This window comes from Dryas octopetala, chromosome 8 (genome assembly GCF_963921425.1).
Source record: "Dryas octopetala chromosome 8, drDryOcto1.1, whole genome shotgun sequence".
NCBI classification, from domain to species: domain Eukaryota; kingdom Viridiplantae; phylum Streptophyta; class Magnoliopsida; order Rosales; family Rosaceae; genus Dryas; species Dryas octopetala.
In genome coordinates, this window is record NC_141373.1 from 538891 (window position 1) to 562240 (window position 23350).

Sequence of the window (23350 nt, forward strand, 5' to 3'; positions counted from 1 at the left end):
TGATCCAACGGATTCGAAGCACGTGTGTATTGGGCACTCTGCTAGGTGTCACATGAAGAACTCATAAGCTAGCCACATGCATGCCTCTGTCAGATTTTTGGGTTTGGCAATTAATTAATTGCCAGATTCCATGAGGTGGGAGTTATTGCCATCTTCGAACCCAACAGACTGGAAATAAAGCAAGCGCAAGCAATCAACAAAGTGACTTCCATGAGCAAGAAATTTAAACTTTTTCTAGAGTACTAGTACTCTCTTATTTGTGTAGTACCACATATTTAAATATTTTAACACAAAGTAGAGCATTGAAATAACAACTTGTCTCATAGATATATATGATGGTATCTTTGCCTTGTATATGTTTCCATATCCATTATCTATTTAAGTACTCCATCGCCTATGTCTCAAATCTTGTATCATATATATGCATCCTCTCTCTTCTTTTGTAGTTATCAAGAAAATTAAAAAAAATGAGATCATGGTTTGTTTCTTTGATATGAGAAGCTAGAAACCCTAGAAACTAAGCTTAATAATTCAGTCTCGCACTTCTCAATCTCTTGTTTGTCTCCTTTTTCCAAGCATATATATACACACAAACTTATTCCAAACAACTTGACAGTTTTAGAGTCATCCTCATCCTCACTTGTGGGAAGATGATCCAAGTCCCATTTGAATATACATATATAAAAATTAATTGTCGGGGATTGATCAAGACCTTGTGGGGGTCTTAACGACAAAATTAACCATATGGAAGGTTGAGCCACTAAAACTGTGGTCCCAGTGAAAAAGTGTATCTAGGTAATTATCTAAGAAAACCCTAGCTACCCATTTGACAAACTCAACCTTATGACTACATGAGTGATGGATGTGGGTTAGTTCCTTAATCACCTATATATTAATCTAACCAAGAGAGCGACTAGCCAGGTTCTACTCACACATCACAGCATGCATATATATTTGGTTTAGCAGTATATTGACAGCAGCTATAGCTAGCTAGAGGGGGTATCCCAAGTTAGAATTTCTGTTTGGTTGTGTTGATTATTTTTATTTAAAAGGGAATTTGGGCAAGTCCCTCCAAAGAGTGAGACAGTCTTAATTCAAACAGCTAGCTAGAGTGCTAAAGAAATGTAAATCAAACTGCACATGTCTACTTATTACTTAACTACAATATGATTCAATGATTAACCATAATAAAACAAACTTAAGAAACAATTTTTTTTTTGTTCCCAAAAAGATGAGTCCAAAAAATCAAAAGCATTCAATTTCTCATGTGATCATATGAGATGTGAGTCACACCATAACAGTATGACTAGCCAGAACATGAAATAACACCAAAACTGAAAAGAGATTATACACAATTGATGATTTGATGTCTAGCTAATGATCGAGTACAGTACATAATCAAAAGGCCCAAAAAAACCCTAGCTAATAACAATGTGCACCAAGCAAATCAAACTTAATTCATCGATCAATTAGCATGTTTAATTAATTAATTACTGAGAAATTAACGTTTAACCAAGAGAGCAACTAGCTAGCTAGCTTGTTTCTACTCACACATCGGCTAGCTAGTCTGTCTATTTGGTTAAGATGAGAAGTTATATGGCATGTCTTAAGTTTTAGTTTTCATTTTTTGTATTATTTTCATTTAATTATCAGAAATTAATCAAGCAGTTAGAGTTCTCAAGAAATGTAAACCAAACTACACTAAGTGCTCAAAAGAGAAAACGCAAGATATATATGATTTCCAAGTTTAATTATAGACTAACTACTATAAGGTTCGATGATCATCCATAAAATTAACAAATTCGAAAACAAATTGAAACAATAATTTTCTTTCCTAGAAAAAATATAGGTTTGTAAAACCACCCTAAGTATCTAATTTCTCATCTAATTCTATATTAGATCTGAGTCATATCAGAAAGATGCGATCAAAATATGAATATGCATTAATAAAATTGAAAAGAGATTGTATATATAATGATTTTTCGGTGAGTACGTACATGCCATAATCAAAAGGCCAAAACCCCGTTTTTCTTTGTTTTGGGCTTCACCCCCATTTTACCCAAAAAAAAAAAAAAGGCCAAACCCCTATTGGAAGGTTACTCCAAGCAAATTTCAAATTTTTTGTAAATTAGTACAATGTTATATATCTTATGGTTTCCATCCCTTTTATAAAAACGGCAAAGTAAATTGTCCCATTCACTAACCTCCCGTTTAAGTATAGCTCAAGTACAAAATTGAAATGGAAATGTTAGCAGGTAACTAGTTTGCCATATTTCATAGTTAAGTCTCAATTACAAATTAGAAACCAAGTATATATATAGCTCACCATACTTATATGAATCTCATACAACCACCTACAATAACCTCATATTAATTTGAAAAGGATTAGCTCCAATTTCTCATAATTCTTGAGCTAATAACAGTCAATCAAATTAAGAAGAAACCCATGGACTTAATTAATTCGGAACCCGCACATGAGAAAATTAAAAGTCTAAAATTAAACCCACCCACCTAATATATATAGTCATGTTTCGAACATCATCATCATCACCATCAACGCATACAATTTAGGACTGAAGTATAATTATACCTTGCTTCATCATACCATTCAAAATCGCCTTGAGAATGAACTATTGCCCCTTTCAACCACATTGAACTTCATCAATGGAGGACTCGAGGTATTAGTAGTTGTTGTAGTAGTACTAGGAATCTTCCTAGGTGGTGATGACGACATGTCGTTCTTCTCTTCACCACCACTGTTGGCCTTACCTTGCTGAACCCTCTCTCCTTCCAATTCTCTGTACCTGAGCAAATACCTCTTCAAGGGCTCAGCGTAGTCATCGAACCCAAGAGTCGCCAGAGCCCAACAAATGTCGTCGCCGTTCACGGTCTTGCGCTTCTCCTTGTGGCACTTGTCAGAGGCTTCTCCAGTGACAAAGCTTATGAACTCAGACACACACTCTTGCATGGTTTCTTTGGCTTCTTTGGAGATTTTGGCATTTGGGGGCAGAATTTGCTTCATGATCCTCCCAACATTTGCAATTGGAAGCAACCGATCTTGCTCTTTGATGACCCCATCTTGATGATCATGGTGAGTAGAACCAGCAGTGCTACTACTAGCAGCTGTAAAATTGTACTTAAACCCTTGTCTGTCTGATGAATTATTGCCTATGTTATCAACCATCTCCATATGAGATTTCGATCCTCTCAAACACAGACACGTTGCTCCTCTCAGTTGCTGCCTTTGCTTCTTTATATAGAAGCTTAGTTAGATGTGCATACATGTATGCATGTGCATGTGCATATATCCATCATATATATGGTAAAAGTTTCTCAATGTGATATGATGACATGGCATGCCTCGACAAATAACTGGTTATAAGGACACCAAACAATTCTCTAGCAAGTCACCAAATTTGTTCATTATTTTTAATTCTTAAATAACGTGTCAGTATATATATTAATATATTATGTATTATTGTAAGATATTAATTGCTAAAAATAAATAAGATTCAAAGTAAATTCTTAGGGCCCGTTTGTTTCACCTTCTTAACAGGAATTGGCTTAGTTAAGACCCTAAGCCCATGTTTGGTGAGAGTGGGATTAAAAAAAGAGGGGCTTAGTGAATCCCCTCTAACTTAAATGAACCTTCTTAAATGGGCTTAGTGAAACCCGTGAGAAAGTGGAGGTTTAACTAAGAACCTTCTTGGCTTGTACTAGCTAAGACGCACCCCACCCGATTGCAACCATCCCCAGCCCGTCCTTCGCTTCTCCCCCCCAACCCAGCACATCCCCACCCCACCCCCCAGCCCAGTCGCAACCCCCCACCCAGCCCCCCAGTCGCACTCCGCCTACCCAGCTCCGGCCTCATCGCACCCTCTCTCTCTCTCTCTCTCTCTCTCTCTCTCTCTCTCTCTCACCCCTAATCGAATCAGTCTCTCACTCTCTCTTCGGACTTGTCTCTCCTCTCAGTCTCAGACTCTCTCTTCTCTCTCTTCTTCGATCTCATCTGCTCACTGCTCAGACTTCTCTCATCAGTCATCAGCCCCACCTCAACGTCCTCGACGGCTCCCTCTTCGACAGTCGCTCATTCCCCATCGACCACCCCACTTTCAAATTCATCATCAGCAACTTTCAAGATCGGAGGTGGCGATCATGGAACTGCTAGTAGCCTTGTCTTTCTCGATCAAGTCGGGACCATCAAATGGACCTCTGTTTCTGTGTTTTTTCCTTGATGGCTTTTCTGTGTTTTTTCCTTTTTTTTTTCTTTAATTTCTCTCTCACCAGATTGCCTTGATCTATTGGGTTATTTGGGGATTGATATATAGAATGGATGACTTGAGATTTTTCTGGGTTCGTTTCCTTTCTTTTTTCTTTTTTTTTTCATGTTTTTATTTTCTTTAATTTCTTGATTTTTATTTCCAATTTTTTTTGGTGGGTTTTGTTCTTCTCTCTTTTTTATTTTTCCCTTTTTATCATTATTAAATTGTTAAAACAAAAATCAGACTTGCACCCGAGGAGTTGGGCTTCTTTGGGAATCACTAAATCAGTGTAGAGAGAATTGGTTGGATCCCAAATTTGTTTAATTTCATGCATTTTTTACAATGTCATAAAAACAATATTGGAATTGTTCAAAAAATTCAACAGTAAATAAGAAAGTTATAGCATTTTAAAAGTGGTCACCCCAATTTATTGCATTGAAACTATTTTAAGAGATTTTATAATTTAATTATTTAGGTCTTCAAACTAAATTGAAATTTTTTTATAATTAATATATTTAATTATTTTAAAAATTAAATATGGGGATTTATGATTTTGTTTCAAAAATTAATTTTCCAACTTGTTAGTCCTGCACTGCACCAAACATAGGACAGGACTATTTTCATTATCCAGGTTGTTAGTCCTGCACTACACCAAACATAAAGGCAGTTCTTAGCTAGCTTAGTCCATGCCAAGCTAGTCCATGCCAGTCCCGATAGCTAGTCCATGCCAAGACAGTCCTATGAAACAAACGAGGCCTTAGTTTTTAATAAACATTTTGATATACAAATTGGTAAATGTGTCCGATAATACTCTCACAGTCTCACTCTCTCATATAAGTGACTGTATATGGTTTGTGGAAGCTATCTACTCCCCATTTAAAAAGCTTTGAAAGAAAGAGTAATTAAAGGACTCAAACGTATCAATTATGGAGAAAATGGTCCCCCGCTTGGTCTTTTCGTCGATCTGTTTAAAGTTCTCAATAACATTAATTAAGAATTCATCTCTAAATTAATAATGCTATGAATTTGAATTTGTGGACTAAAGCTATGCACGTGTGCTTTACACTGTAGATATAACCCAATTAATTAGACCTAAAAAGAATGGACTAATTTTATATTAATTAAAAACCTTAGTGTTTGATTACCTACTGCTTCTAGCTAGGTTTTTACATGAGATTATGTCACTCACTACGCACATAACAACAAATCATATAATTATAGAGAGGGATTTACATGTCTCATGGATACCACAGCTGGTATTCCTCTCTCTCTCTCTCATTACACAAGTCTGGCCCTATTAAGTTATTCTCATAATTATAACTTAGTGAGTGTTTTTTTTAAGGTGACAGCCAGGTCCAGGAATTCTGCACTGAACTCGATCTGAACCATGCATTGATGATTCGCTTGCCTAAGAAGAGCAACATTAATATTATTAGTAGGTTGCTTAGGGTTGACATGTGGCAGATCGTGGTAGTTGATGTAAATAAGCTAGTGTGCCAAGAACCATGAAACAATTTTACATTTTTACTTGGTGAGAATCAATTTACAGGTCCTAATCTCGATTATTATGCATAATTGTGAAACCTCCCCACACCCACCTTTGTGAACATGACTCACTTCGATCTATATAATTAAAGGTGCATTGATTTTAATTACTAAATTTTAATAACTTTTTAGTTTAAGTACCAAAATTAAATAGTATTTTAAATTAGATACTAGTTGAAAAGTCAAACAAAATAATAAAATAAAAGTATTAAAATTTACAAATATTACATCACATGCCACTACAATAAAAAAAATTACATTAATTTATACTATATTGTATTTAAAAAAAAAAAAAATCAATCCAGTCACAACTTAACTGTGACTGTCTTAGTAAATTGAAAGAAACAACTCACACTACTATATATACTATGTATTATTTTGGGTAAAAATATTATTTTGACCTCTATTTATACTATATTGTAGTATAATTTCTCTAAAAATAATTCAATTAAGTCACAACTTAACTGTAACTGTTTCACAACTTAGATGTGGATGTCATTCAGTCACAACTAAATTTGAAGTTGTGAGTGTCGTACAATCACAACTAAATGTGAAGTTGAGACTACATTAGTAAATTTTCAAGATAATATAAAAGTCTCAAGGGCAATTTTGTCAAAACCTTATAAATTTTAATTAACACCCATCATATGTGAGCCAAAGGACAAAAATGTCAAATGCAAAAGGCTCAAATCAAAGGGGCCAATATATTTGTGACCTAATATAAAAAACTACATTTAAATTTAGTAGTTCAATTGAAATATTATATGGTCTTCATGCTATACCAAAAAATTATTGAAATTTGGTATTTAATCTGAATTTTCTATATAATTAATTATTTGGTCTGATCACTCCCAATGTTTAGTTAATTAATTAAAATTTAAATCTCTGACTATTTTGCTTAATTATATATGCAACACAATTTAATTAACAATAATTAGATGCTTATACGTACGTTTTGATCAGATAAAATTTAACGATTTGACAAATTAAAGATTCACTTAAAAAAAATTTAAAATAATAAGCACCGACGATATATGAAAAGAGGGTTTAGTGTGGAATTATTCGTTATCATAGTTAATTACAATGAATCCGATTCGTTTCTTTAAAACCTTTTTAGTTTTTAAAAGAATTTTTTTATCAGAAAATGAATCGCGCAGAGACACAGATTTTGTTTTTGAAAATGTAAGATGATATTAGGGTTTTTAAATTGTTCTCGACAAATCATGAGAAAGAAACATGCTTATGTATGACAATGCACATGCACATAAACTGATATATATATATATACACATCAATGCATAATTAATTAGATTATTGCAGGCTTGCAGCCTATGAATGGAAAAACATGTGCAGTCAACGACAACACAAACCCGTTGATCTATAAAGAAACGTTTTCTGTGATGGGTAATTCATAGTCTAATTAAAGTCATAGCAAGGTAGTAGTACTAATTACGTACTACTTATAATCTTAATCTATATATATTTTCTGCAGTCACATTTTTTTATATTTGCAGACCAAAGCTAGGGATGAAAGAACAAAAATTTATAGATGAGATTGAAGATGAAAAGGACAATAAACTTGCCAAATTGGGCAGTTTATATAATACTAAATCAAACTAGACATACATAGGACATAGATCCAGGAGGGCCGGCAGACCTGTTCCTAATTAATGTCATTTAATCTTAATCCCCTTTAATTAGTACTTGATTTTGAACTTCCTGTAGTTGATGTATATCGTTGTTGTTGCATTGTTTCTTCTTCTTCTGACTTTCAGGTACTTAATTACACTATTTCCTTGAGGATGCTAATTAGAACATATTGGACGGTGATAAACAAAAAGGAAAAATTTAATATGGGGACCTTTTTACATATTCGTAAATTCCTCTGGGAAAATTTTAAATTAACAATATAAATGTCAAAGAATATATCCCATGCATCCCTGGCCAGTTTTGTATTACCACCACCACAGCTTTGTAATGTATGTTGTTCTGATCGATCTTCTTGCAAAGTTGAAACCAATGTTTCTGCTTCTTACCGTACGACTTCTCAGTGTGAGACCACTGTTTAGAGAACATGATTTGTGGTCCTTGTTCAGTGAACATATACCTACTCACTCTGCTCATCAAAAGTGGAAGGAAACTGAAGACATACTTATGGCTCTCATAGCTTCTAAACAACATCTGACAAAAGAAAAAAAAAAAGCCTTCTAAACACATGTACACACAACCTGGTTTTCTATGCTCTTACTCAGTGGACCATGACTATACTTCTCACGTGTTCATGAATAATACATTTAATGCTGATTTACAAATTCAAACGCTATTGTCAAAACTTGTCGATCTAAAAATTGAACAAGTAGTAATTATGCAATATAATTGGGTAAGATATTTGTATAATATGCAATGTAATTATGCAAATTTAGCCCACAAAGATATGGACCTAGCTAATAAATTATTAGAGACTCCCCATCACATAAAGACAACTAATAGATGTTAATTAGTAATTAGACACCTTATGTACGTACAACATTAAAAGTTTGTGTACTCGTGAGGACCTCAGGAGATTAAAATAGGCACATCTGTTTTCATATTTAGGGACCACACCTTCCCACTTTGGTTTAGATTCTCCAATTTGGAGAATTTGCTTGCTTTAGTGGGCATCTTAGACTATGCTAGATGAACGGATCTAGATTTTCTTAAACTTATATATATAGGGCTTTGGCACGTACAGTGAGTGCCTTTTGGACCAAAGCTTGTAATTAAGGAATTAGACACTGCCATGTATTAATTATTTCTTGATTACGGCCAAAAAAAATTATTTCTTGTTTCACCTACCTTCAATTAATATATAGGGGATTTTTCTTTATTCTTATACTATATATTTCTATTTAATTAATTTGTGCCACCTAGCAGCCACTTAAACAGAGATTAGGGGATCTTAATTGTGTTTTTTTTTTTTTTTTTTTGAGGCAAGCACAATTACACAAAAGCAGGTCAACAAGATTAATTCATACAAAATATATATGACAAAGCAAACCAAACCGCACTAACTTCATACATAGAGAGCATAGATTAAAGAATATTGGTGTTCTATTTGCAGCTAATTAATATAATTAAGTATGCTTAAAAGGGGAATAATTATTGCAAGCTGCATGATGCATCTAAATAGTGGACCGTACCTGCCTAAACTAAAGCCCTTCAAAACAGGAACTTAGTTGTCCGTCTTAAACTGCATCATAATTTCGTCTATGTAGATTGATTGAGTGTGACTCCAACTAGCTGGAATATTAAATATTAATTTAGCATTATTCACTAATCACTATACTCAAGCACTAAACATAAAATATATACTGCTTCAAACCATTTTGAGGAAGTTAATCGATCCCCTAATATCAGAGTAGAAAATGTTGTCATCATCAGGAAATTAGTATATAATGTAAATGTGAAATTCCTGAACTGCATATATATTGAGTCAATGGATGGATCAACAACTCATGCCTCCATACTCCATAGCATGCATGTGAAGAAAAGGCAGAATTTTCTTGTTGTACTTATACCAATTAACCCTGTATAATGAATGCCCTGTTTATTACTTTTAAGGGATCATCATGTGCTTAAATAAAAGAGCAGCTAGTATATATGATATATTCTGCATTTAGTTTCATCAGGTTCCATGTATAGTGGTGAGACCTTCTCGATCTTCTCTATAAAAAACTTGATCAGTCATGGTTTAAAATGAATCAAAATTAAGACACCTATAAATGAATGAATTCACCATTGCATTGTAAGAGTGATTCGGTAGACTTTGGAAGCATGAAATCATCATAACCAAAACTTAAAGTACTAATCACAACATCTGAATTAAAGTACTAATTAATCACAAGAAAAACTTGTAAAAAGGCAAACTGATAAGATCATAAGCAAAGACAGTACCTAGTGACATATGCAGTTCACAATCTCACTTCCCTCTTGCTATTGCTAAAGCCTAAAGTACTTACAATCTCACCTATTCTGCACGGTTATAACTCTCTGATATTGACTGAATGGTGGCATAGAGTTGATCCATTAAATGTTGTTTTTCTGGGAGGAACAGTAATTCCCATAGCTTCACCCTATTAAAGATGGGAATAACATCAATGTCTTGGTTGAAAGGTTCTTCAGAGCTAACACTGTCCTGACTTGGGTCCCAAGTGTCTGCTGCGTGCTTCAGCTTGTGGTATACTACATCCAGCACTCTATCACGGTCACAAGGTCGAATCAGTAGCTCGTCCCAACAGTAGTACACAATCGGAAACCAACTCCGAATGTTGACACCAGGCCTCATCAGCTTCATAGCCACTGCTTCCCCAACTAGCCGGCTGATATACATCTCGTGCTTTCCCTCCACATCATGATCATCAAGTTCTTGGAGGATGTCCTTCAAGGAGCATAGCATGTGCACTCCATGCCTGGCCATAGAATATATAGTGTCGGGTGATGATTTGAGGAGGAGTTCATCATCGTCAAGCCATGATGGGATGTTAAGGTCAAGGAAGCTTTGTGCAAGAGTCTGCAGTATGAGTGTGCCCTTTGAATGTTTTTCTTCAACTTCCTCCATCACTTTGGCCATCAAAGTATTCAACTCCCTCTGCCTAACTATTGCCCCCTCCTCATCAGTACTAGTACTCATCATATCCAGAGTGTACGTCAATCACCTTAATTTCTAATTAGATCAACATACAGAAAGATTAATTAATACTTAAATGCGAGAAACCATCACAACTTAGAATTAAGAACAACAACCATTTGAATGTTACAGGGAGAACCAATTTTATGGAATCGAACGACCCTTCAATTTTATAGAACCTAGCCAACTAGTGAGTACGATATATGTACTGCTCCTCCATTAACAACCCTCAAATTCATCAAAATCAAACCCAAAACCCAAATGCAATCTAAATGAGTTCAAACACTAAACCTAAACCCAACGTGTCCTTGCAACCAATGTGGTGGATTCTGATGTCAGATAACATAAAGAACCTACAGAATCAATTAAGGGCACATTCAATTTTTACCTAAAAATTAAGAACCATGGCTCAAGAATGTTGTAAGTATGTGAAATGGGTGTGAATTAGAAACTTCGATTATAGCTACACACATACAATGAATGCTCACACCCATAATATATACATAAAAGAACATCAAGAATCATGCATAGCAATTAGGGGTGTGTTTCGGCCGGATCGGATCGGAAATAGGGTGTTCCAATTCCAATCCAAAAAATTTTGGAATGGAATTTATGTTCCAATTTCCATTCCAAAAAATCGGAATTTCAACATCTCATTCCGATTCGGAATTTTAGGATTTCTCGGAATTTTTCAGAATATAACATTTTCGGAACTTTCGGATAAACATTTGAAATTTTTGAATAAAAAATCGGAATTTTCACATTTTCATAATATTTTTTAGAACATGTTCGGATTTTTTTATAGAATAATGATGAAATTAACAAACAAAAAAAATTAAAAGACAATAGATTATGATGCATTTCAATATTTATATTAAGATGTAATTAAAATATATGTCCAATTTAAAAAGAAAATTCAAAATATTAATTTAAATAACATTTAGAACCATACCATCCCATACCATTACCATAAAAAAAAATCTAGAAAAGAAGGGAAAAAAAAAAGATGCAATCTAGCAAGGTTTTCATTGCTAGATTATGTATGTTATAAGAGAAATAAATTATGTATGATATATATATTGTGTATATTTAATGGTATATATTATATATTATAACATACATAATATATAAGAGAAATAAATGTCACCATGAATGTATAATAGGCTTAATAGCACATATCTTAGAGGTGGGGGATTAATCTTTAAAGCTCATCCAACATTGTTAGAATAAATGTCACTAGTAGTTACATGTTACTCACACACACACACATATATATATCATGTTACTCATATATATATATATATATGTGTGTATATAAATACATGTTACTCAAATAATATATATCATGTTTGAAATTTTGAATATAATAAGCTTAAATATTTAGTAATTAGTAATTACAATTGGTGGGATATTCCAGTTGGAACAACTGTAGAATTGCCTCATATCTTCAATTCCCCTCCCTAATAAAAAAAAATAGTAATTACATGTACGGAAAAATGTGGGTCTTTGTGTTACCAACTTACCATTTATGTTATTATGATACACATATATTTATAATGTACATATGTTTATATTAATAGTATTAGTCATCTTTTTTAAAATATATGTTATATGTATCATACTAAATAAATGATAAAATATATAATATTGAATAAATTGGCATAATTTCGGAAATATCGGATCGGAATGCCTTCGGAACATTTCGGAATTTTTTGGATCGGAATTCGGATCGGAATCGGAATTTACATAAACATTCCAATTCCAATCCAATTTTTTTCGGAATTTTCGGATTTTGGCATTTTCGGATTCGGCATTTTCGGATTCGGAATGAAATTGGAAATTTTCGGATAGGAATCGGTCGGATTCGGATTTTCCAATCCAAATCACACCCCTAATAGCAATTACCAGAGATTTATGTACTTGAGCTGGAAAAGATTGACGAGAGATGAAGAGATCGTCGAGAGAGGAAGAGATCGACAAGTTAGGGGTCGGGTCGGTTATATTGGCCCATACAGACCGGCCTGCGAAGCTCTCTTTAATAAATTCAGTTCTGGCCCAAAAAGTATTTCAGATTAGGCCCATTAGTATATTTGAAGGGGAGTAATTGGGTTTTCCTTGGCCCATTAGTTGGACTTTTAACACTTATCTTTATGATTGTAGAAATTTGAACCCAGCCCATATTTTTGTGAAATATAAACTCATTTTTCATAGCCACTTCAACCTTTGTGGTTTAATTGGGACTTTTTATATTATGTCCTCATTTCATAAACTAGCCCAATAAAAATAAAAAACATTTTATCCTTTTAGTATTTGGAAACAACATCTAATTAAAAAATCATGAAAATCATATTGATAATTGTGAAGAAGAATAACTTATTAAATATAAACCATACAATAACAAATGTGGAGTGTCTATCGAAGTTTAGTACTAATTATTTTGTTTCTTGATAAGGAAACTAAAGTATTAAATTAGTTGTCACCAAACTATTTTTTCTTTCAAAAGTTTATAGTCCAATTCACCTAAGAGACTTAACATGAGAGACAATACATTTAATATATATATTTAACATGATTATAAATTAATGATTTGTTAAAATAAATCCAACCTTGAATAAGTTGTCCCTCGTATTAAGTCGCTTGGATGAATCTCAAATGTCAAAATTTGATTTGTTAGAAACTTAAAAGGAATATAATATCTATTTAACATAGAAGTTTTTATAAATTATATTTTAATAAAAAATATAACAAATAACTTATTAGATTATTCATTTGGTCCCACTCTTTGATGACAAAAATATTGGTACAGATTGCAAGCTCATTTGATAAGACTATATCATGCAATAAAGTTGAGGGATCAGGGATGCGAAAATAAATGGCAGTACGTGGCATTTAGGTGCGGCGAAATCGTCAATCCTCCAATTTGAGCATCACCATGGAAATGTCACAAATACCCATTCCAAATTTCCAAAAAAAAAAAGAAATTTCTTTAGTATAAAAATAAAAAAGAGTCCTCATGTATCTAAGTTGATTATAGCTTTTTTTAACATGTATTATTTTCCACTCGTAATGGGTAATAACTAATAACTAATATTGTCTGAAAAGGAAATAAATAAAAAATTTGTCAACAATTCAACCAACTAGTATTAATGAGCTAGTAAGGACAACAAAGAACAAGAACAAGGGTGTTTTAGTAAAATTCAGCCAAAGTTTCACTCACTGACTCACACAGTCACACCACTCTCATAAACCCAACCGAACAAGCGTTAACCCTCTCTCTCTCTCTAAACAGCGAAAAAATTTCTTTGCTTTGCTTTCTTATTTGTACTCTTTTTTGTTCCTCTCTGGCCTTCTCTCTGTCCCTCTTCGCAAGTCCTCGAGAATTCAACCTCCACATCCATGAAAGCTCAACTCTCTTAGTCTCAACTTTAAGGTAAATCTCTTTATTATAATGCTTTTGTCTTTCTTTAACATGTCTCTCTGCCTCTGCTTCCTATTATTTAGTATCTGCTTCCTTTCTTTAATGTTCTTCTTTGGTTGTTTATCGCCATAAAAAAGTTGACAATCGAGGTTAATGCAACAGACCCATTTACCCAGGCTCATTTTCCCACGTGGGTTTTAACGTCACCTTCTTCTTCCATGGAGGTTTTAGTTTATTACCACATGTTCTCTCCGGCCAATCATTCTTTGCATGCTTTGCTCATTCTTCTATATGCATATCTGATATCTGATGTGTTTGTTAGTCTTTGCATAGTTGTTTACTGTTCATTAGGTCGATCTTGATTGATATTCTTTTTCCTTTTTTAATTATTTATTGAACTATTACTTATCAATGAGTACGTGCTATTTGGTTGATTTATTTCAATTTACTGCTGTTGGGATGCTTTAGATAATGTGGTTGTGGTCTTGTGGAGTTTTAAAGAATAATGTTATATAGTTGGGTTTCTTTGTTTTTGGTTTTTGCGTTGGTTTTTTTCATACTTGATTGATAATACTTATTATGTCTAATACTTGTTCGATTCTTTTTGCTGTTAATCTGACAGGCATAATGTCATTGCTAATTAGCTATAGCCCTATAGGTCTCTGGTTACATATCGTATATGTACATTGATCTGCATTACATGATGGTTAATCGAGAGTTCCATCTAATATTTTTGGAGAATTATATTGGGAATTTTCTCATTGAAGCAATTTTGTTTTTTGGGATAATATTATTTTCATATTGTCGGTTGCTTGATTAGTTATTTGGTGATGAATAGTAAATTTCAATTCTTGCATTCCAAGAGTTCTTTGACGCAAACTAAATAAATTTCTGATCCTGTTTCAGTAGATCTTGTATAATAAGGTTCAGTTTTTGTTTTTGTTCTTTCTTTTCTTTTTATCCATAGATGCATAGTGATGAAGGTCATGGCATTCTAGAAAACAGAATCTGTTTACCTTTCCATCTTCGAATTATTCCCATTTGTTGAATGATAGTCTTGGTAGTAAAATATGATTTTCCATATTTTAATTCCAGGGTGAAGGATATATGTACATCTAGGAAAGATTGCCTACAGTTTTTTTCAATTAATAATTTAATGTAACAGACAGTCATATAAGAGTTCAAGTTACTGGCCATCCTCAAGTCCAAGTTCAAATTTTTCTGTTTTGGCAGATGGGTTCTAGTCATTTGGATGACCACATGGAGAGTATTGAAGATGAATCTGCCGAGCAAGTATTGTCTTTACGCTCCTCTCGTCTACTGGATTTTGATGATCCACAGGTGCTTCCTCGAATTGGAAGTCAGTATCAGGCAGAGATTCCAGCCCTGATTGCTGAATATGACTGTTTGGAGATTGTAAATAAGCCTGCTGATTCAGAAGCCATGCTCGATCTGTCAAATTATTTTTCATTGGGATTACCAAATCGTGTGGTCGAAAAGTTCAATGGAAATGTAGAGTGTGGAAACAATGAACAAAGCAGGATTACCTTAAATAATAAAAATTCAGAACTTAAAGTTGAACCTGTAAATACTTCATTGGGAGATGCAAAAGATGTGGAAGAATTTTCAAACCTTCAACCTACAGTTGGAGGTATTCAGCTGGGTCAGGTAGAGAGAAGCTTCTGTCCATTTATTGGCTCTTTGATTAAATCTTGGAGCAATGTTGAGCAAGATAGTTTTCTCCTTGGTCTATATATCTTTGGGAAGAATCTTAGGCTTGTGAAGAGATTTGTTGGAAGTAAGGAGATGGGGGATATGCTGTGTTTCTACTATGGAAAGTTTTATACTTCTGATGGTTATCGCAGATGGTCAGAGTGCCGGAAAAGCAGTAGACGCTGTAGACATGGAAAAAAAGTATTTACAGGATGGAGGCAGCAGGAACTATTATCACGATTGTTTCGTCATGTGTCAAAGGAATGTCAAGATATGTTGATGGAGGTATTCTTCCAATGTTGACAGTTTCTTTTTATTTTTTTTTTATTATTTATTTGGAATTTGGATGATCTATGCTAGTCAACTGTTTCTTTTTAGATATCAGGTCTTTTCATTTCTCACATTCTGAAATTCACAGGGTCACCTGCATATTGTTTCTACTGTGGTTTGCAGCTATTACAAACTTGGTAATGGCAAATATTGTGTGTCCAGATTACTTAATAAATTTTGTTCTCTTTTGCAGAGTTCTAGAAATTTTGTAGAGGGTAAGATTTCATTTGAAAAGTACATATTCAAGTTAAAGGATACTGTTGGCATCCGTATGCTTATAGAAGCAGTAGGCATTGGAAAAGGGAAGCAAGACCTTACTGACCCTTCTTTGGAGCCAATAAAGAACAATCTTGTAATCTCTTTTCGTCCCAAAATACCGATTGGCAAAGCTTGGTCATCTCTTACATATGCAGAGATCATCAAGTTTCTAACAGGAGATTTTAGATTAAGTAAGGCTAGATCAAATGATCTTTTCTGGGAAGCTGTTTGGCCCCGTCTTTTAGCAAGAGGATGGCACTCTGAGCAGCCTAAGGGTCGTGGCATGTGTGGTCTGAAGCAATCATTGGTGTTTCTTATACCTGGTATCAAGAAGTTTTCAAGGAAACTTTTGAAGGGTAATCAGTACTTTGATTCTGTCAGTGATGTTTTGCAAAATGTGGCATCTGACCATGGTATTCTAGAGCTTGATAATGAAGCACCTAAAGGCAGTGAACATAGGGAAGACAGGAGGGACCTGCCAATAAAACATGGACCAGATGGTTTGCGAAATAAGCAACACCACCATTACCTCCATCCACGTGTAGAAAATGGCAGTGTAGATCAAAGGAAGTTTACAATTGTGGATACCAGTATGCATCATGGAGCGGAACATCCCAAGGTGAGAGACCTGAGGAGTTTACCTGTTCAAACTGTGATTCTAAGTACTCCCCCTAATCTTTCTAGTGAAACTGAACAAGATACATCTGCAGAGTCAGAAGATGATGCAGAAGAAACTAAGACCTCAAACCTAACAGAGGGTATGCCTGACAGGGGAGCATTTGTTGATTCATCAGATTGTGTAACTAGTAATCTGAATAATGGAATGCCTAAAACTCCAGATCCTGCTTTGGTAGCAGTGGAAGATCATGAAAGTCAAAATACTTGTCTGCTAAGTAACAATAATCATGAAAGTCAAAGTACAAGTCTGCCTAATGACAAGTCTCCAAGCAAGACAACGAAGTGTAAACTCAGTGGGAAGCTGAAGTCTGACCATCTAAAATATTTGGCCCCTGTAATGAAACAGAAGGATTGGAGTGCTTGTAATCATGGAGAGTCAACTCAAGCTGAGTCCCATTATCAACTTACGATGAGTCCCATTGAAAATGTGTCTGTGGATAGGAAACCAACCCAAGATGAGTCCCATTGCCAATCAAACTTGCCGAGTGCATGTGAGGGCATGGAACTTCAAGTAGATCCACAAAATTTATCATCAGCTAGTTCTCTGGAAAAAGGCAGTCCAAGTGGGAGCAATGAAGGCAGTGTCACTGAGAATTGCCTGGATAGAGAAGCATCTCCTGAAAAATCACAATCCTGGACATGTATTGACTTGAACCTTCCTCATGTTTCACCAGATTTAGGAGCTGACGAACCCTTCATCACAAACATGAAGCAAAATAATGACAATTCATGTGAAAACAAGTCACTATCTCTATCTAATACAAGCCAGGAGGAGCCTGAGCCACCAAAGCTTCCTGAAGTTGGGGCTAGTATTAAGAGCCAGAGACAGAGTACAAGGAACAGACCATTGACAACGAAAGCATGGGAAGCTCTTGAACTTGATTTCTTCAGGACAAAGAGGAAGAGAAAAGATGAGACCTTGCAAAATAAGTCAACATCAAGCTCATGGAAGGACTATCGTTAGTGTTGCACGCTGACACTCAGACTTGTTTCTCTCTGGGTTCCTGAACACCCAAATGCCAATTGGTTTCAATTCTGAAGATCAATAGAATTAAACAATTAGGATTAATGAAATGAATTTAGATTGGAATATCTAAATCATTTGATTTCTTCCTATGTAACGCAAAGAAAAATCACATAGTCAAACTTGAATATACGATTATAATTGGACAACTTAAAATATCAGAAAATAAAATCATTACTCCTACCATTTTAAATAGTAAAGGGTAACTATAACTTTGTAATTAATATTATACAAAGAGAACACTGTTGTTGTTTGATGAATTAAACCACTTACTAATAAGGGTATTTGAATCTTATAACTTTTGTTACAAATGAGGTTAAAAAAAAAGGGTTGCTTTTGGCTCCATTTGCCTATTTGGACCCAATGATTTGGTCTGGGCCCACATCCTTTTTTTTTTTTGGGTCAAGTCTGGGCCCACATCCTTTTGTGTGAGAGATGAGCCTTGTTTTTGGGTCCTTCGATTGGAAATTTTGGAGGAGATGAGCCGAACAAAAGGGAAAGTAATAGTGCTGCGTAGTGAGAGAGAAGCTGAAGGGAAAAACCAGAGAGAGCAACTGCACCAAAGAGAAGTAGAGAGCAGCGAAGAGAAGAAAAATCTGGTTTGCCCACAGAGTTTGTATATGCCGCTGCACTTTGGTATTGATCTCTCTCCTTTGCTCTTTGTATTTGTGAACAAGATTTGTTCTTTGGTGAGTGTGTGCTTTGGGTGTATTTGGGATTTGGGTTTGTGAGAGTAAACACTCTTTTTTGAGTAATTCCTGTTAACATTTTGTGTGTGAAGGTAAATGGCATATAGAGGGCGTGGACGCGGACGTGGATATGGAGGTGGTGGTGGCTTTTGCTTTGCTAAGCAAGAGCCCTTTGTGCTTTTTCCTGTGAGTTTGTGTATTTGCAGTTTTGCCTTAGCATTGATTTACAATTAAGTCTTGATCTTGATCATGATGTTTGTTGATTTTTGATTAGTGTGTTTACTAAATGAGTTCTTGCATTTTGTAACTAACTTGTAAGTAATTTATGTTTTTTTTTTAAATGGGTGTATTATTCTCATGATTTTTTAGTATCTATTAAACAGCAATTGATACTTAACAGGCTGTGTTACTAGTTTTCGTATTCAATGGGGAACTTTTCTTTGCAGGATATTGATTTGCCTGATACCAAAGGTGTAATTGATCTAGGCCGAGAGAGAAACAGTGGTCGGACTGAGGAAGATAACTTAATCAATCGAAGTTTGAATTTGCAGAATTTTTGGAAAGCCTCTAGTTATTACCTCGAGGAGACCACTTCAAAGGGTTAGCATGATGTACTTTACAATTCCTTGTTTTTGTATATATATCGGTAAATTTGATAATGGAATTGAGCAATCTATGAAGCATGCTCTGTTTGTTTCTTTTTAATTTCTTGCTAAAATATGAAGCTTGTTTGATACTGTGGGAAGCATTTTATTATTTTGATATGTTGGAAATCATGTTTGTTACCCAGATAGATTAGCAACCTTGTATCAATGTTTATATGTTAATATATTGTGGAAATTCAATCTGATACCGATATGTTGATAGGTTAGGTTTTTTTTTTTTTTTTTTTGTGAAAGAATATGGATATGGTTGAAGATAAAGTATATAATTTATAATGAATCTGAAATTAATCTCACCCAGGATGTTATAGTTAAATGGAAGAGGAAATGCATACATCACTTCCAAAACAAACAGACTCTTATCCGACATATGCATGCTTACATTTTTTTTTTTTTTTCAATCTTTTAGCTAATGAAACTTATATCAGTCCATACTGGCATTTTATTAGAGTACACATCTTGCGTGTAATTTAATTGTTAATCCTTTATTTGCTTTGTTTTAAATTTATGCTGGATTATGTTATAATAATCATATACTTCTTAAACTTGTGGTTTCAGAGAGGCAAGACACAGATGTAGAAAGATTTTCTGACAGGGCCAAGCCAAAGACCATAAGACGTGATTCTCTTTCACAGATATTGGTGCTCAAGAACTTTCCTCAAGAACTGACTGGAGGTTTGTAATCCGAACATCATATGAAAAAATGGGAATGGTATCGAAGACTAGTGCTCTACTTTGGCTTAGTGGTTTTTTTTTTTTTTTTTTTTTTTTTTTTTTTTTTAACATGCTGTTGGTGCAATGGAATTTCAGGTGCAAGGGGACAGAATCCGAGCCAAAAAAGAGTTAGATGGAATCCTGACACTGACTCAGGTACCATGAGATTGAATGCTTTGTTTTACTGTTATCTGCTTTCATTTGTTTTGGATTTTTCTTTGTTATTTGGGGATTTTGAATCAAACTAATTAAGATAATGCCGACAGGTCTAGATGAGCGGAAGTGGGATATATTTGAAAAGAGGGAACAGCGTAAGGTATGAGATAGTCTTTATGGTCTCCCTAACTACAATATTCTGGGTCAAAGTCTCAAAGATCACTGTTGCAACGTCTATGAAAAGAATCCAAATGAAAATTTGAAATTATTTGTGGTCTAAAAAAATTCTCATAATAGGAAGTTTAAGTATTTTGTATGCATTAAATTTCTATGTTGATAATTTTTCTTGTCTGTAGGGCCAAAATAATAAAGATGAAAAGGAAAAAGAAGGAGAAGATGAGGATGAAGATGAAGATGAAGAGGAAGAGGAGGCAGAAGAAGAGATTAGTGATGATGATTATAATCAGGTTCGTACAGGATATATTGAATCTTATATGTTATACTGGCTGTGAAATCTATCTTAATTCTGTGCCTGATATGATGGTACATTATTTTAATGTTATACAACTTGATTTTCCAAAGTTAAGACTGTCAGTGCTGATTATAAGTGGTAAATGATGATATGAAATGATCTTAATAAGCTGTGAGTTATGTGGTAATTAAACTTCCTCTCATCTACCATGTAGAAACAAGGCAAAATACCCTTCATCTACTGATGAATTAAAGTTCCTTTTCTATCAGAAGTATAGGGGGACGCTGCCTCAACCTTTTAATAGTCTAAAGGAGACTATGAGAGACCTCTTTGATGTCAGCTTACTCTAGGTGCTTCTATGAGTATCAAAAGCAATTTCATTAACTATTTGAATTTTTGATTTTGGAATTGTGATATGACATGAAAATAATAAATAAATTAATCATACATCCCAATTCCCTTGTCTTTTAGAGTAGTTTTATTTATTTATAATTTTTAACTTATTTAATATGTAATCACTTCAATGGTTGGTTGTGCTTTCTTTATGTTGATCACTCATGGGGTTTTCACTGCTTATATTTGCCATATGGTGCCTCACTTGTTTGTTAGAAGTTCGGTTCACAAAAACTCAAGTTTGAAACTTGGAGGCATATGTTTGTGTTTACGTGTAATTGTGGGAAAATCAAATGTTTCTAATACAACTTACAATCTTGCAGAATGAAGATTTTGACGATGACGAAGATGATTTCAATATGGCAGATGATGGTGATGGTAGGAACCTTTATTTGATCTATAATGCATCTGGGTTTCTTCTCGCACTATAAAATTAAGTATTGTCAGACTTGGTAAATTTGTTCATAAAATAATGTGGCATATTTCATGTATTCAAATTGGGTCTACTTAGAAGCTTACTCTAGCATTATTGTATAATTTTTTACTCATGGAATAATTGAGCTTTTAAATCTACTAATGATCTTACGCCGATGGTTTTAATGATGCAGATGAACCTCTTTTGTAGTGAAATGGAGTTGTCACATACGAGGCTGCTCAAAAATTACAGAAACCCATCTTTTTTTTCTATTGGAGATCAAATGGACAATCCAGCTATTGGTTGTTACCTTGTAGGCTTGTATATTCTCTCTTTTTTTTGGGTGAGTTTTGTAGGCTTATATGTTAAATTACTAAATTTTATGTTATAATGTTTGATAGAAATACATATACAGGTGAAATAATGAATGCCATATTTTGTTGTATACTTCCCTCTCTATGTATTGGAGTATACATCTCTCTCTGATTTTTAGCCTAACTTACTTGAAAAAATGAAGACAATCACCAATCATGTGTTGGGTTATGTTGTCATCTGGATATGACTCATCTAGCTCTGTACCTCTATAGAATCTTGTACATCAGTTTAAATCCTATGTCAGAGAATTTCTCATTTTCTGATACACAGGCCAATGGGCATTGGCATAGCTTATCAGTTAGCCCTTAGCTCACAAATTTGACCTCATAGGGCCATGCAGCTGGGCCGGCCCGTAGGTTAAGTTTGGTGGGCTAGGCTGAACTGTGATTGGCCTACCAACTTTTAAATGAGCTTCATCCATGCATCAAATGTAAGTCCAGGTACATCCTTACAGTAGTGTAACATCTCAATTCAAAGTGCTAGTGAGCTGAGCTGGTCTGTAATGCAAAAAGGAATACTTTAAAGTTCTAGGGCCATAATTACGCAAATATGGAATACTTGACAGCACTGCCCTACTTAAATCTAACACCAAACAACCTTTGATTGGAAACCAAATTGACCCTGTTGAAGCTTGATGATTGACTACAATTCTAAAATATCCCCTCCTTAATTTTCTTTCCATTTCTTAATTTTCTCGTCTCACAAACATGTCCATATCAACAACAATAGCATATTACATATATATCCCTTTGTTTTTGTTTATTCAAAATCAAAAATCGTTTTCATTACACATTTATAATTCAAAAATTAAGCTTGACCGTCTCTTGTGTTGGTTTTATCCATGGGGCTACTTTGCTCATGTCAATTAGCTACTGAGTCATGTGAGTCTTAGTATAATTAGGAAATAATTAGCATCCTAATGCTGCTTCGGTCGTCCTAAATTCGGTTTTATCATAATGTAATTAAGGAATACATGGAGGAGTGCGTATGATGTTTGTATGCCATTGTCTTTACATTGTTGGGTTGATGTTAGCTTTCATCAATTGCATCGATCTTCATCGGTGATTACTAAGCAATCTCTTTGTTTAATTGTGATTTTGAAATGATTGGTGATTTGTGATTAAGAAAGGGAATCTAGATTCCAAAATTATTGACTTAATATTTAGACGTTTGCCCCATGTTTGATATTCTAACTTCTGTCTCCTTGTTGTTTTCCATCTTATAGCCCAGCTGTTTGTTTTTTCCCATTAAACTTCTAAAAGTTGAAAGACAAAATATACCCATTTCTATCATCTTTTTATGTGCAGAGTTGGTTTTTTTTTTTTTTTTTTTTTTAATTTGGGTTATGTGCATAGTTTAAGTTGTGGGTTGTTTTTCTTTTCTATTTTGGTGACATATTTAGGCTAGTCTATTAAAATTATGAGTCTCATATATGTATGAACGACTCAAAATTATGATTAATATTATCAACGATCAACGATTGTAAGTTATTTTGATGCTAACATTTTTTATCGGGAAAGAACGTGCCCAAATATTTATCACATCAAGATGGCTGAGATTAATGATTTATTGGTAGGAAG

At 34.2% G+C, this 23350-nt stretch overlaps 3 protein-coding genes and 1 pseudogene across 4 annotated transcripts; 2 read left to right on the top strand and 2 right to left on the bottom strand.

The window, feature by feature from the left end:
- Positions 1-2484: 2484 nt before the first annotated feature.
- LOC147275596 (nuclear transcription factor Y subunit B-1 pseudogene) lies at positions 2485-3207 on the bottom strand (annotated as a pseudogene).
- A 6236-nt stretch (positions 3208-9443) lies between these two features.
- Positions 9444-12494, bottom strand: LOC147275597 (uncharacterized). The gene is made up of 2 exons (XM_086255265.1): positions 12379-12494; positions 9444-10509 (listed from the first exon to the last, which is right to left on the bottom strand). The coding sequence occupies exon 2, from the start codon at positions 10477-10479 to the stop codon at positions 9814-9816; it is 666 nt and encodes a 221-aa protein (XP_086111391.1). The 5' UTR covers positions 10480-10509; positions 12379-12494; the 3' UTR covers positions 9444-9813.
- A 2657-nt stretch (positions 12495-15151) lies between these two features.
- On the top strand, positions 15152-17834 carry LOC147275598 (arginine-glutamic acid dipeptide repeat protein). Its single transcript, XM_086253956.1, has 2 exons — positions 15152-15889; positions 16128-17834. The coding sequence occupies exons 1-2, from the start codon at positions 15152-15154 to the stop codon at positions 17832-17834; spliced, it is 2445 nt and encodes an 814-aa protein (XP_086110082.1).
- A 545-nt stretch (positions 17835-18379) lies between these two features.
- Positions 18380-21842, top strand: LOC147275599 (DNA-directed RNA polymerase III subunit). 2 transcript variants are annotated; one of them, XM_086255115.1, is made up of 9 exons: positions 18380-18583; positions 18676-18769; positions 19030-19183; positions 19804-19920; positions 20056-20115; positions 20226-20275; positions 20472-20582; positions 21304-21358; positions 21589-21842. In XM_086255115.1, exons 2-9 carry the CDS (start codon positions 18680-18682, stop codon positions 21603-21605), a joined length of 654 nt encoding a protein of 217 aa, XP_086111241.1. In that variant the 5' UTR covers positions 18380-18583; positions 18676-18679; the 3' UTR covers positions 21606-21842. The 2 variants fall into 2 exon arrangements, with proteins under 2 accessions (XP_086111241.1, XP_086111240.1); XM_086255114.1 differs by having other exon boundaries at positions 18380-18530.
- Positions 21843-23350: the final 1508 nt, after the last annotated feature.